This window comes from Cryptomeria japonica, chromosome 3 (assembly GCF_030272615.1).
Source record: "Cryptomeria japonica chromosome 3, Sugi_1.0, whole genome shotgun sequence".
NCBI lineage: Eukaryota > Viridiplantae > Streptophyta > Pinopsida > Cupressales > Cupressaceae > Cryptomeria > Cryptomeria japonica.
Genome location: NC_081407.1, coordinates 237051714 through 237067733, shown reverse-complemented (window position 1 = coordinate 237067733; position 16020 = coordinate 237051714). Strand labels below are relative to the sequence as shown.

At 37.0% G+C, this 16020-nt stretch overlaps 1 protein-coding gene across 1 annotated transcript; it reads left to right on the top strand.

The window, feature by feature from the left end:
- Positions 1 to 7563: 7563 nt before the first annotated feature.
- On the top strand, positions 7564 to 9922 carry LOC131074333 (subtilisin-like protease SBT1.7). Its single transcript, XM_058010928.2, has one exon. It carries the CDS (start codon positions 7581 to 7583, stop codon positions 9876 to 9878), a length of 2298 nt encoding a protein of 765 aa, XP_057866911.2. The 5' UTR covers positions 7564 to 7580; the 3' UTR covers positions 9879 to 9922.
- Positions 9923 to 16020: the final 6098 nt, after the last annotated feature.

The window sequence follows — 16020 nt, the reverse complement described above, 5'->3', positions numbered from 1 at the left end:
AATTAGTTCTTAAAATTAATTGGGTTGTAGAGTCACTAAGAAAATAATAGGAGCAGATCTTGAGCAAGACAAAAATGGGACAGCCAAAAAAAACCTAAATAAATACGAAAATAATTTTTTCTAATATGTACATGGTTTGAAGATCCTATCCCCAACGATGCTCAAGAATGCTCATGTAATGATATTTACAGGTTGGAGGAAGTAGGATCCATTGCGAAAAGGAATGAATACCCATGTAGCACCTGGAGACATAAGAGTCACATGCAAACCCAAAGCAGACTCGTGTAGAACAAAATCTCTTGTAGAACTTCATGACCAAATAATATTTTTTTATCAAAAACTTATATGAATTCCTAAATGTAATATTGCATGTCACCAACCACTCCTTCATAAGTTGTTTCAAACAAAATAGAGTTTAGAATGAATTCATTGTTGATTAAAATAAAGGATGAATGCATTGGATATGAGCCATGACCTAAACCATCCTTCACTAAAGAAAATATATGATTTTCATTCTTATCATCAACTTTAGTAAACACAAATCCATTGTTAGTTGATTAAATTAAGTACATTTTTTAGTAACCAACTCAATCACTTTATCATCTTACATTAATAAAAACCCAACATTCTCAACTTCTATAATTTTCCATGAAGATAACCTATCATCATCAGAGGCTTTTGAGCAATAATTTGGGATATAAGCAACATGAGGATATTTATCTCTTTCTTGTTATTTTCAATTAAAGTGTGAGAGGTTGAAACCTTTACATAAATATTAAGGAGAAACTACCTAGGGTGCATGAGAACTATACACCTAGCTAAAAAACATAGAAGACTAAAACATGCTAAATACCAACAGATGACAAAGGCAAAACTTCTAAGCACAAGACCAAAAAATAAACAAGATACAACCTATTGCCAAAGACATGAAGGAATGGTCTACTAAGTGGGGGCATTATCATCCTAGGTGCCATTCATTGTACAAAACTTTAGCCATATTATTAAAATAAAGATTTTTGTTAAAATATTTCCTAGAGGCCAGATTGATTAAATCTAGAGTAGCCTTGATGACAGAGGTGAGGGGGTCTGTTGTCGTAGAAGGAGACTCTAGGTAGCTCTTCCTCTTTGCCTTTCTTCATTCTATTTCCTCTTGTATGACATGCAGGGAGGCCATATTCTTAATTGTCATTTCCTTACTTAGAGTAGTCATTTCCTCAACATTCCTTTTCAAAATTTCATGAGTTTCCTCTAGCTCTGCCACAACTTTCCTCTTATTCCTTTCAGAAAATTTCTCATTCAGGTCCTTGAGCTTCTCCTCAACATTCTCTCATTTTTCCAATTTCCCAGCCATGTCATTGGAGGCCTTCCAAACCTTCTCTTCCTTATCTTGTAGTACCCAATTGTCACCCCAAGCCTTAGCCTCAGCCACCACTTCAATCCTACTTATCTTCTTTTTGTCCAAACTCAACTGGGAGAGCAACCAACATGTGATAGCTTCTTATTTCTCAACTAGTTCAACTAGCTTAGACACTTTCTCAACTAGAGCAGGGGAGTTGGGTTTAGGGGTAGAAACACCATGGATCGGTGAAGAGGATCCCTAACAGGGCAAAAAAGGGCATTATCTCCTCAGAAGCAGTAGGAGACCAATCAAAACCCATGGCCAAGGAGGAATCAGGATCCTCTAAATCCACCTCCTCATTAGAGTCCACCAACTCAACTTCCTGAGAAGGGGGGAAGAGGATTTTTTTTTTTTAGCCCCATGAATAGGGATGAATCGGATAGGGACATGTCTGGTCTTAGATGAGGAAGCCAAATTGGGGTCTAGTTTCGAAATTGGGGTACCAGAAAGCTCCACAACCAATTCAAAATTCAACAAGGGGCCAAGAGAAATCAAAGGGGTCCCACTAGATAGGGTCAAGGCCAATTCAAAATTGTAGAGCATTAGGATTAAGCCTTGGTGGAGTGGGATGGAATTATTAGATTTAGCCCTAGCATCCGATTGAGATAGCGAGAAAAAACCTAAAAAGGGAAATTCATTTTAACATCATACCTTAGATGATTTGGCATGGGAAATAGATAGTTATAGAATCTTTTGAATCTATCGTCCAACATGAAGTATTTCATAAGCATAAGCGTCGGGTCCTTCCAAACCCCAGGAAGGTCTTCTCTATTATACCCACTCTATAGTCTTGAGACCCCTTCTCTAGGCTTAAATAATCTCTTGAATTCATCATTGTAAGACCCCTTTGACTTTTTAGTAAAAGCCACTCCCTCCAGAGATAACCTAGTAACAATGACAATAATTTCTGGAGAGACCATAAAAACCACTCCCCCAATTTTAACCTCTCCTTTCTACCACAATTGGGAAAAATTTACAAAGAGGGTTAGGTAAAAACCCTACATCAATTCTATATAGTTTGTAAGGTTTCCCTTAACCAATTTTTGTAACAACAACATATATTTGAAATTATCACAACTATCTGGGTCCATTTGAATGTGGTCACCCCCCATAGATGACACAATGAGACTAGGGGCAAAAACCAAATAGGACATTTGAATACCAGTAGTTTGAAAGGAACATGGGTCAGAATAGGGGAAGGTATAACTATAACCATAATTAAATATCCGCCACCTAAACATTAAATGACTAGCAAAAAGGGTGGCTATGGAAAGAAATAAAAAGGCAATCTGAGGATTATTTTGCATCATTAGACCATATGTCATCAAGGGTAGTGGCATGAACTACATTAGGAATTTGTGAAAATGCATCCATATTTTCATATGATTGGAAAATGAGTCCAGTGAAGCTAGCTTATCCACTACATTATTTCTGTCTCTTCATGTCTAACTGTCTTACGTAGTGAAGCCTAGCCTGAGTAGGTCAATACACTTGGTGATGAGGTGTTTATAGTTCTAATTTGGTTTGGCTTCCCTTTTGAGCATTAAACTAGTGTTATTTGAGTCACCTTCAATAATAATATGATTGTACCCTCTATCTCTTGCAATAATTATGTAGTAATAAATAGCTACCACCTCTATAATGCTTGAGGTTTTCATCCCAAGGTTGGCCACATAGGCTAGGACCATGTTGCCCCTAGGGTTACATATGACCCCACCCCCACCCACCCGGCCTAGGTAACCTTTAGAAGATTCATAGAAATTTAATTTCAACCAACCAATGTGCGAGGGGCAGGGGATCCATTTAATCACACTTCTAAAGACAATAGGTGGGGAGATGAATGTGGATAGGGGATTCGTTAGACTCCAATGTTTAGCAATTCGCCAATATAGAGAAGATGGCAGTAGAAAGTGACTATTTTTCTTAGAAAATATCATATTTTTTTTAACATTGTTAATAATATCAATGGCTAAGCAGTTCCAATGACACTTCCTATCCCTAAATATTCTATTGTTTCTCTCTTTCCAGAGGCTCAATGCTATATGAAAGTTGGCTTGCCACCATAGTTCCCTAGTAAAGGGATGAGTTGACAGAGGTGACCAACCATAAATATGGTCCTTAAGATCCCCATTCACAACCCAGTCAACTAGGAGCAAGCTTGAAATTATGTGTTTGATATGCTAAGAGAATAAACAATGGAACATAATATGATTTATACTTTCTTCTTCCTTCTCGCATAAAACACATCTTTTCACTAACTAAAAACCATTCCTTTTATGGTTGTCAAAGTATGTATTTTACCATGACAAATCATCCACCAATAGAAGCACACCTTCGGAATTGTTCTCACCTTTCAAATGGTAGACCAATCAAAGAGAGGGCAGGGGGATAGAGTAGAGATCTCAAAACTAGATCAAATAGAGTAATTATCGTCTTTAGAGGAAATCCCAGATCAACCTATCTTCCATTTCCAATCCTAAAAACTTGATGTTATTAAGGATTCTGAGGAGCTCCACCATAGTCATTCTCAACTAAGGGTCAAAGTCCATGGGGTTGATTCTCCACATCAAAGGGGAATAATTAGGAATCCAGTAGTCGCTAACACAACATCCATATCTAGCTATTAAAGCTCTTTAATAGCAAAGCAAACAAGGTGAAATTCCAAAGGAACAAGGGACACCCATGGATCTTTCTAGAATCTAACCTTTTTACCATTACCAATTTGCCATAGAATACCTTATTAAGAAAATATTTAGTTTTTAGAAGATTATTCCACATACGGGATCCTCTAGGAAGGACATTAGAGGTCAGAAAAACATAATTATCCCTTCCATGAAGATACTTATTCTTCATGACAATCAACTAGTCAAAATTTCCTAAGAGAATTCTAAACCCAACCTTCGCCATAAGGGCTAGATTTAGGGAACGAGAATCCCTAATGCAAAGCCCGCAAATTTTTTTATCATGACAAACTTTTCCCCAATCAAGTAAACACATTTTATTTTTCTACTCTACACTAGACCAAAAGAACCACCTTTGAATTTTATCAAGCTTCTTAGCCCAAGAATCCGAGATATGAAAAAAGGAATAAGAGATAGACTAAGGTACTTTGCAGAGATGCTTTGAGTAACTAGTACTTTTAGTATTACTCAATAAAGAACCTTTCCAACAAACAAGTTTTCTCTAGATTCTTTCTAGAGGCCCAATCTAGATTAATTCTTGCACCTTCCCAACAATTAGAGGTACACCCAGGTAAGAAGATGGGAGCCTGACAATCTGGCAATTCAAAATTATAGCAATATGATTTTGGAGGTCTCGAGGGTCATTTATTTTTTACACTATTTTTATGAAAATAATTACATGATAAACAATACAATAACAACAACATACAAACACTAGTTGCATGGTTGTTGAACATATTTACTTAAGGAAAAATACAAAAACAAAAAGAAACTACTTATTGAACATACAAAAAACTATACACCTTTATTTATATAATTAAAAATTTAATTCTATTTGTTTATTCATTTTTAAAAATATATTGATACATTGAGATGAGTGACAGAGGTAAGAGTGGCCGTTTTAAGGTTTTTGGTAAAGTTGCGGAGGATGATTTTGAGGAAGACGCAAATGACAATGGTGTGGGTGTTGCTTTGCTAGCGTTAGGATCACAATCCCCTGTTATGAATTTCTCCTTAGTTCATGTGAGAGCTTCGGTGGTCCTATTATTTATCTTCTAGGAGGAGTCTTTGTTCCTTGCTTCATCTCTATTTTTTCTCTGGCTTTAGTTTTGTTCTCTTGTCCTAGGTGTTGGTTTGTCAATGATTGGAAGGGAGGCTTATGCAATTGGTGTTGTTGTGGGGATTGAGGAGGACATTGAGTTTGAAATCAATGGTACTATCCTTGTCTCTCTCCCTCTTTCTCTACTCTATGTCTTGCAATGGTGACTTCTAATTTAGTTGCTTTGGCTCTATTTTGGCCTTCTGGGGGGTCTACTTGACTTTTTGTCCATGCCTAGTGGAGTGGGCAAGTAATTTGGTTCTTCAAAGGATTTTTCGGGATCTCCCTGCTTTATTTTGTAGCAGCTTGATGTATCTTGTGTGGGTTGTGCATCCTTTTTTTTGAGCTCTTGTGCTTTTTAGGGTGTGGTTCGGGTTGAGTTGGGTCTGTACTCCACCATTCGTTCATCTTTTGTTGGAGCTTTTTAGGGTTTCCTCTTTTGGAGGCATGCTGTCCTAGGGGCCTTATTTTTATTAGGTTCTTTTCTATTGGGCCATTTGGTTTGTTGTTTTTTAGGCTCTTTTAGCTATGGTTTTGGTGTTGTGGTAGTCTATTTTATGGTTTCTATTTGTGTTTTAAGCCATTTCTAGAAGGGCTTCTCGTGTGCTTCTTTGGAAGCTACATTTGTTGCTCTTAGTGGTTTTTCTTTACCCCATTGAGTTACTCATTTTTTGGAGTAAGATGGTTGTGAGGGGGTTCTTGTTCAAGGTTCTTCTTGTTGCCCCTAAGCCTTTTGAGGTAGTTTTTATTGTGCTATTTTCTTGGTTAAGGGTTCCTTCTTCCTTTCTACGAGGTAAGTCTACTCATGCTATTTTTGAAAGGAGCCCATTTGATGTTATTGCTATTTATCTTATGAGGGTCTATATTGTTTCTCTCCTAGCTACCTGTAATGCTTCTCCTATTAAGGTGGAGAGGTCTCCTATGGAGGTGGAGTTCCTTCCTATGGGTTCGGCTAAGGATTTGTTTCTTGTCTAGTTGTTCCCCTCTTGTGCCTTTTTGATTGAGATGGTGTTGTCTCCTATCAAGGTGGAGTTCTATTGCACAATTGAGGTTTGGTTCTAAATATGCAAGGGGGCTATTGTTTCTCTTTAGTTGGTTCTTGGTTCTAAGGAAGCTGACACTACCCTTTGTCTTGAATCCTTTCCATTCTCTCCTATTGAGGTGGTGATTGTCTATGGCAAGGAGAAATTTTGGCTATTTCATCCTAAGGTTATGGGAGGCTTTTCAAAACCTATTGTTATGTGCTTCTTGAGCTAAGGTGTTTCTTGAGCAGATTGTTTGTTAATGTATTGATTATTTTGATCTGTTGTACTTGGACTATTAGTTGTCTGAGTGTTGTTTGTTAGCAATGTTTCACTTCTGTTTAAGGTTTCAGGTCCCTTCAAAACCCATTGTATGAGATTTCTGATCTCCTCAAAACCTGTTTTACCCTTAATTTAAAATATTTTTAAAATATATTTAATAGAAAAGAAATTGACGATGACATGACCTTTATGCCTACTCAAAGAATATTGATAAATGAAATAATGCCTTCTAATCTCATATCTACACCTATAAAAGCCCCAATCTACTACACAATAATTTAATCAGATTTAAAACCTATGACCATTATGCCTATCTTCTAACATATCAATCGTTTTTTCTTTATCTTTTATTTTAAAACGTGAAGTTCTCGTTGTAACTGTCCATATAAGTCTTTTTTAACATTTACTTATTTTGACTTTGGCAACATACCTAGTGACAAGAACTCGTCTACAAATAAAGTCATCCTTCAAATCATGAACTTGCACACAAGTCGCGGAATTTGACAAAGCACCCTCTCCAATTGCACTGTGGACAAACACATATTGATCGAGTCATTGGAACGTCTAATCTCTGCATTTTCCTGATTTGGTTTACTTATCCAATGGCGTGAAAAGAAAATTCTACAGTTTAATGTCTTCTGTGAGCTGCGCGTAGATGAAAATTCCGTTACATCATATATTCTAGTGACATTGACCGTCTAGAAGACACGCGTTCATGAAACAGTCCTTACTCCCATCTTCCATTCTAAGCAATGACGTTCATTTGTTTTTAATAAAGCCGCCGGCTGTTTCAAATTTGAAATTTGCCGAGACTCATTCTAATTCTTCATGCCCAAGCAAACTTATAAACATTTAATTTATCAACGAGCCCATTACACAGTCCTTATCTATTGCAGGTCATTAGAACGTGCATTGACATCGGCTTTGATAATATCAAATTTCATTTGCGAATTATCGGAGCGCCTGCAGCCAGGAATCACCGAGGACCAAGTCCATGGATACCATTCTTCCCTATAAAGAGCCCTCTCTATCAACCATTCCTGAAATATCAATTTGCTATTCTCCTCTCTTCCCGTTTTGTTCCTTACCTCCCAACAATGGCCAACGCGTCGCTTGCCGCTCTGATTCTCATGCTTCTCACAATCTCACCCATCTTTTTAGGCAAGGCTGAAGCTGAAGATTCAAGAAAACCATATATTGTTCACATGATGAAGTCGATGAAACCTCAGCACTTCAATTTACACCAGCACTGGTATGCTTCGATGCTGAACCAGGTCTCAACATCTGATACTGAAAGTGACATGCTATATACATATGATACACTACTGCACGGCTTTGCTGCGAGGATGAGTAAAGCAGAGGCTGAAGCCATGCAGAATATAGATGGATGCTTGGGCGTAATCCCCTCTTCTCTCAATCAAATCGCCACCACCCGAACACCTGAGTTCCTGGGGCTGGCCGCTTCTTCTTCTTCGTCAGGAGTATGGTCCAAATATTCAACTAATGGCGAGGACATTATCATAGGAGTGATCGACACAGGAATATGGCCTGAAAGCCAAAGCTTCAATGATCAAGGCCTTGGACCCATTCCTTCAAAATGGAAGGGCGGATGTGAGAATGGGCGGGCGTTCAATTCTTCGCACTGTAATAAAAAGATCATTGGAGCTCGCTACTTTTTCAAAGGCTACGAGAAGACAGATCTCATCAACCAAACCCTGGAGTATAAATCTCCTCGAGACAACGACGGCCATGGCACACACACAGCTTCTACCATTGCTGGGGCTGCAGTGCCTGCGACCAGTTTCTTGGGTTTCGCCAATGGAACGGCCAGAGGAATGGCCCCTCGAGCCAGGCTGGCAATCTACAAAGTTTGTTGGGCAAATGGCTGCGATGATGCAGATGTAGCTGCTGCCATGGAACAAGCTATCGCAGATGGCGTGGACATCATTTCTTTGTCAATTAGCTCGGAAGACCAGCCATTTCACAAGGATGTCAAAGCCATCGCAGAATTTGGGGCGATGGAGAAGGGTGTTTTTGTTTCTGCCGCGGCAGGTAATGAAGGACCTCGTTCGTCTTCTCTCAGTAATCCAGCCCCCTGGATTACTACCGTGGGTGCCAGCACCATCGACAGAGATTTCCCTGCTTCTCTAGTCTTGGGCAACCAAGATATACACAGGGGAACTTCTACATACAAGGCTAAAGATACAATTCAAGAGAGACCTCTTCCTCTGGTCTATATATCAACCAACAATAGCTCAAGTCGTTGCCTCGCTGGCGGCCTTGATCCAAATATTGTGAAGGGGAAAATCGTGCTGTGTGATCAAGGGGATTCTACCACCCCTGAGAAAGGCAAGGTTGTGGCGACAGCAGGGGGTTCAGGAATGATTGTGGTGAATGGAATGCGTTATGGTGACCTGCACCGGATTACCAATACTAACGGTCTACCGGCTATCAATGTGGGTTTTAGAGCTGGAGAAAAAATCAAGGCCTATATCAACAACACCGGGATTAATGCCACTGCTGTCTTGGGCCTCCCAGGATTGACTGTAGTGGGAAAGACCGTATCTGCTCCCATTGTGGCTGGCTTTTCATCCAGAGGACCCACTGTAGCATACCCACATATTCTGAAGCCAGATATGATTGCTCCCGGTGTGAACATATTGGCAGCATATGCGGAAGTGGAAGAAAAAGCCTTGCCATACGTGTTTCTATCAGGGACATCCATGGCCTGTCCCCACGTCAGTGGCATTGCAGCACTCATAAAAGCAGTTCACCCTACGTGGAGCCCGGCCGCCATTAAGTCTGCCCTCATGACTTCTTCTTCCATTGTTGACAATACAGAGCAGGCCATCAGAGACTCATCGACCATGGAAGCAGCCGACACATTTGCCATTGGCGCCGGTCACGTGGACCCAACAGGTGCAGTAAATCCCGGGCTTGTTTATGATCTGGAACCTGAGGACTATGTCAACTTTCTCTGCACGCTCAATTACACCTCTCAACAGATTGCTCTTCTCACCAAGAAATCAATTTCCTGTCCGAATCCCAGTTTGGAAGTCGGAGATCTCAACTACCCATCGTTCTCTGTGCTGTTCAACTCTAGCAAGGAATTGATTCAGGTGAAGAGAAGAACAGTGACGAATGTGGGTGCAGAAGGTCATGCCGTGTATCGAGCGAGCGTGAAGAGCCCTCCCGGAGTAAAAATAACCGTGCAACCAGAGACGTTAGAGCTCACAAAGCTGGACGATAAAGCAAGCTATAGTGTGAGATTTGTAACCAACGTAACATCTTCATCTGTGTCTCATCAGTTCGGAGAAATAAGATGGACGTGCATAGAAGGAGGAACACACGTTGTTCGTAGCCCAGTTGTTCTGCAATGGCCACGTGCTGATTAATCTAATTTATCATGGGTGTATTGTGTATGACATTCTTGACATTATTTTACAGACTTCAAAAAGCCGATTCTATTTTGCATTCAATTAATAATCAGCCAAGAAATTTGGAATCCTTTTCTACTCAAGAAATTTTTATTACATTTAACCTTTTTTTTCATAAATGCGGCTGAAGCATCACTTGATCAACAGTTTAAGACTGTTCTTAGAGTTGTATTTCGAAGGTTTTGTTTTTGTGATCCTTTTAAAAGGGCCCCGACTCTTATTTTAACTTACTATATTTCTTAATATACTTCCATGATAAACGAATAAATGACAGTTTTAGTTCAAGTTCTCTTTTATTCAGTTTTTCCCTGAAAAAAAAAGGTAAATTAATCCAAGCTATTGGCACAGACCAACCAAGTCACGTCACGCCGTCTCAAGTCGACCATGTCGACCATGCTAATCTCTCAGTTTTCCACAATAAATTCCGTATAACGCTTTGCTATAGTTTTTATCAAAATTATTATGTATTTCGACAAAAATTAAATGACTGAGCCTACAATATTAGAGCTCAAATTCTGAGCCCTCTGTTCCATGTTTGCCTTCTTTTGTTGAGTTGAAATTTTTGGGTTGGAACTCTATACAAGAATCGTCCTAGTACTTAGAGGATATATCAACAATTTCAAAATTATTAGTGTGATAAGCGACAATCTTTATGCATTGATTGAATTATACCTTCTCTTCAGTTTAAGACGCGCTGTAAGTAATATAGTTATTATTTTTTTTAAATATTAAATGCTGCATTTTTCGTTTCTTTATAATAGGTTTTCAGTTGCTTTGAAAAAAAAATAGATGTCATTTATTACAATAATGTGGTTGTTTGAGTTTTTGTACATTCTAGATTTCTCTTTTCAGATCTTTCTAGTTATTAATCAAATTCAATGTTATTTTTTGTTCATTCTATTGTTTAATAAAAACAACGATTATTGTTGGAGCATGAAGATGGTGAATTGTTTGACAAGAAAAGACTTATATACAAGATTATAGAAACTAGTTATCAAGATCTAGCTAGTTGGACCATTGTTGTAGCAAGTCCCAAGGTACCTAAGAAGAACTCTCAAGCCTTATTTAGCTTGTTCTTGAGAATTGTGGGCACAAATATAGCCATTGATGCTTACAAGATTATACAAGATGCTTACTAAGATATTTATTAAATCAAGATAGTCAAGTTGTAAACATTGAAAAGAGAATTTCTACAATTTGAAGATACATGAAGTTGAAGTGTGAGTGATTAGTGTATAAGAGTAAAGAATGTGGTCAACAAGATGGCTACTTTTGGAGAATTATTGAATAATGATGTTTTGATGGAAAAAAAATGTTAAGATACTAAACACAAAGGTTGAATCATGTTATAATAATTATTAAAAAAATCAAATGCTTTACTACTTTGATTGCCTAGTTCTTTCTTATGTCATGCGAAAAAATACCTAGATACATATTTAGAAAAATAATGGAATTTTTTCGTGAAAACTATAAATATAAAAGAATGAAGAAGAAGACAAAACTTATAGTAAAATCCAAGGTCATGAGACCAAAAAGAGAATCAGAATTCTTCAAGAGTAAACAAAGGAAGAAGTGATATATTTAGTGTTCTAAATAGATTAAACCGGGATAGGCCCGAACCATTACATAACCACTACATGGGCGCACAAAAAGGAGGAGCTCACAAGCAGTGAGACCATCAAAAACCAAAAAAGGACATGCCCTTTTTTTAAAACAACCTGCAAGAACAAGGGTCCCGATACATCAAAATCACCTAATCAGAAAAGAGAGGTTTAGGAAGGAATCCCGGACCCTCTTCTTGCAAAAAAACCCCTAGCACTAGAGATAGAGTAGCCAAGGGAATTTAAACAAACAATCATTTTTGAAAGAAATCATGTAATCTTTAATTAGAAGAACCACCTTGAGAGAAATCTCAGCTAAAAATTGCAAAAGTTCAAAGGCACTGTTACCCCTATATTTGTGCTCGTGCCTAAAGCCTCATAATCAGCTAAAAACCAGCTATTGGTAATGTTTTAATGTTGAAAGTGTTGGTCACCTTTGTTCAAACTTTCAAGCACCCTCTTGAACATCCCCTACCTACCTACCAGTCACAAAGAAGTCATTGTTTTTCAAATTCTGTGAAAGATTACATAAAATCCTTTTGCAAAGATAATTTTAACATCCTCTTCTCCAAAATGACTAGTTTTTATGGCCAAAATCCATGTCGGTTGGGAGATTTTAATTGTTTAATTTTTGGGTTACCTATATTCCCAAACAATTAAATCTCAATTTTTTGTGTGTCACATGCAAAAATGATTTCTGCGTTATGCTCTACTTAGCTTATTTATTCTACAGTTAAAATTTCATAAGAAACAAAACTCCCAGTAAAACGTTATGCAGGTTTTTCTATGGCAGCCGAAAAGAACAATTGTCATTGAACTTGAACCTTGAACCTTTTCAAAGTTCAAAGTTTGGGTCCAAGTTCAAAGTTCAAATTCAATTGGAGTAGGCTTTGTAATGTTTTTGAACTTGAACTATTGAACCTTTTTAGTTCAAGGTCGCAGGTTCAAGCCCGCGGGTTCAAAAGGTTCAAAGTTCAAATTTTGGGCTTTGTAATTTTTGGTCATTGAACTTGAACTATTGAACCTCGCAGGTTCAAGGTTCAAGGTTCAAAGTTCAAGGTTCAAGGTTCAAAGTTCGCAGGTTCAGAGTGTGAATGTTTTTAAAAATGATCATCGAGCTGAGAGTAAAAGTGTTTGGATGACTTTTGAGATAGCCACACTAACACATACAAAGTCCAACCTTCATGTTACAAAAAAAGATTCGGTTTTTTGAAAGACAGATTTAATTATTAATTCATATGTTGATAATAAAGGATATCAGTTGATAATATTTTCAAAGAATTGTTTCAACAACTCAGGGTATTACAAAAAATCTGAAGAGTTACAATCCTTCTTTATTATAAAGAGAGCTTTGTCATAAAATAGAGCGCATTCTTTCAAATGGCAGCTCAAAGTCATGATCCATGTGCAAGTTTTGACATGTATATTGTTTATAGTTTTCAATGCAACCTGTAACCATGGATTTTCTGAGACAAAAGAATGAGTCTCGGTGTGGGGGGAATATCTTTTAACTGCACCGTTGGATCGGGATGAATTTTTGACGTGTTTTATAAAACCTAGTTTTCTAAATCCTCACTAGAGCAATTGGAAAAATATTATCGCGTTTGAACGTTATTGATCTCTAAGTACGGGTCTATACAAATTTCTGAGAAAAATATTATTATGAGAAGGTCACATTTGAAATGGAGATATAAAATAAATGACCTCCTGTCAACACATAATTAGATGTGTTTAAATTACATTCTCTTCAAATATTTTTCAAAAAGGAATGGAGGATAAAAGATTTGAAGCAAAATTAAAAAGAGTTGTCGAAAGAAGATAGAAGATAAAAGAAAATATTAATTAATAATCTTTTCAAGAATCAGTTATTGATAACTGAAATTCTCAGCTATATATATGTAATGAAAGAAAGGAGAAAGGGTTCTTCTTTTCTTTTTTTTCTCTTTCTGTTGTAAAAAAAGAAGGGGCAACATTGTTTTGTAGACTGCACAGTTTTGTTTTTCAAAAGTGTTGAGTCTGTGAGCTCACATTTTTGGGCATTTATAGAATGAAGAAGATTTTGTTGATCTGTGGATTTGTCAATATTTTCTTTTTATTACAATGAGCTTTGTTTCTGTTGTAATTTCCTTTCATTGCCTTTTTTGTTACATCATACTATGTATATGCATTTGATTTTGAAACTTTGATTTCTATTTTGAAATAAATCTGTTGTTAACTCTTTGTCTGAGCATTCTGATCCCCCTTGTCCTTTGAGGCATGAGAGAGACTCAATCAGAGTCCGAAGCATTTTTATTTATTTTAAAGGGTATTTTCTTGGGTGTGGTTAATTAAACTGTGTTTTACTTATCTTCATTCACTTCATTATAAATTTGTTATTCGCATCTGTGTCATAGCTATGAGCAGATGATAGTTGTCTTTATTCTTTTCCGGTTAAAAGCATATTCAGAAAATATACATTTTTATCCAACAAAGGGAGTTGTACCTTCATATCAAAATTCAGAGGGAACTTGCACTCACCATTGCAAGTGACTCAACTGTTGGTTCTAGTTTTTGTCTTTCAATTTGGGCATTCAGGAGTCATTTTGAAAGGTATTTAAGAAGGACAAATCTATTTACCAACAGATTTTTGGCATCTCCGCTGGGGATTCGAAATCAAAAGATCAGTCATTTTTGTTTTTTCCCAAGTTTTAAAGACATCTATGTGTTAAAGGAGATTGGTGATTCTATTTATGTTTGGTTGAAGAATTCCAGTTTGAAATTATGGCTTTAGTTGCAACTCAGCCATGGGGGACTCATTTTGGTCCATTTGCTTTGCCCCAATATTCAACCTTTCCTAAAGGATCAAGGGAATGTTTTCCAAAGTTTGTTGGAGATAAGAATCAAGATCCTGATGATCACATTAAAGTAGTCATGGTTACCTGTGGGATTCTTGGAGTGCATGAAGAGAATGGTTTTGTGAGACTGTTTGTTGATAGCCTTGTTAGAAATGCCACTGAGTGGTTTCAGAATTTGCAAGATGGATGCATTACTAGCTGGGATGACTTAAAGGTAAAATTATTTGGAAGATTTCAACCTGTGGTTGATACTTGTAAGTTACTGTTGAATTTATTTCAAATTCAAATAAAAAATGATGAATCTATGAGAGGTTTTATTGATAGATTTAATAGCTGTGTTGGTAAAATTCCTCAAGCTTGCCAACCAACTGAAAGTAATCAGCTATGTGTTTTTATCACTGCATTGCAAACTGAAATTAAATTTCAGTTGAAGCGTAAAAAAATACAAAATTTGAAAGATGCACAAAAAGAGACTATTGAGGTAGATGATGATATGTTGTTAAGTGGAATGAAATGCATGGATGAAGGTGTTGCGAGGAAACAATCTGAAATTTGTCTTTATAATCAAAAGTTTTATCCAAAGAAAGAGCTTCTACAAAAGAAACTTGTTATGAAAGCAGCAAAATCAACACTAGCTATCTCTTATTCTCAAAATTTAACAGTCTTCAATGATGGACATTTCCAAGAACCTCTTGTGATTGAAAATAGCTCTCCTAGCATTGGAGGGATTTGTCATTTGTATATTGAAAATGATAATTCATTTAAAAATGAGGGTGATCAAACTGCACAATCATAAATTTTAATGACTTGCTCAGATGCTTCTTCTATAGAGCAAGGATTTGATGATGAACAATTAGATGGAAGTTTGCTGGAAAATGTCTCTTTTTCAGAATTTGAATCTTTTTCATTTGATACATCTAATGCAATTTCAGCTAATAATTTTAATCAGGGAAGCATAACAGATCAGCATAAACAAAAGATGCCTTATGGTGAAAAAGTAGGGGGTATCTCTCATATTGATATGCAGACAAGGTATGAGTCTTTTTAGTTTGATTGCATGCAAGGTATTGCGGAATTGTTGCAGCCCAAAACATTGAAGAATTTTGAGAATATTGAAATTCAAACCAAGGGAAACTCATTCACCTCTATTATGATATCACACAGGCGATTTGAATTAGAGATATTCAAATTTGATTGTGAATATGAGCCGTTTGATAGTCATCCTATGTTGGAATCATTTTGTTTTGAAGCTAATATTTATAATGAATTCTTGGAAAATAAATGTCTAGAGAGTCAAAATTCAGATTTAGATAGGGACTTTCTCACAGACCATTCTTGCACTTTATAAGAAGGTTGTCCTATTAAAAGCATGGCTTATTTTTCTAACATTCGTATGGAAGACTGTGGTATTTCTAATATGAATCAACTCACTCAAGTGGTGTTGACATGTTGCAACTAGAAGTCTATGATGCAGAGTGTCTCTTTGGACCTGATATGTTTTTTAGGAAGTTTTTACAATGGGTTGTTATTGGATCCTTCTTTACAATGGTTGCAGGTTACTTATTGGGAATGATTCTACTTACATATCAACCAGTTTTCTGCACTGACATGTACTTCTCACAACTAGTTGATGGCTTTACATGAACAACCAGATGCATTCTTGGA

Coding starts and splice junctions, on each gene's coding strand:
- LOC131074333 (XM_058010928.2), top strand. CDS start 7,581: ATGGCCAACGCGTCGCTTGCCGCTCTGATTCTCATGCTTCTCACAATC.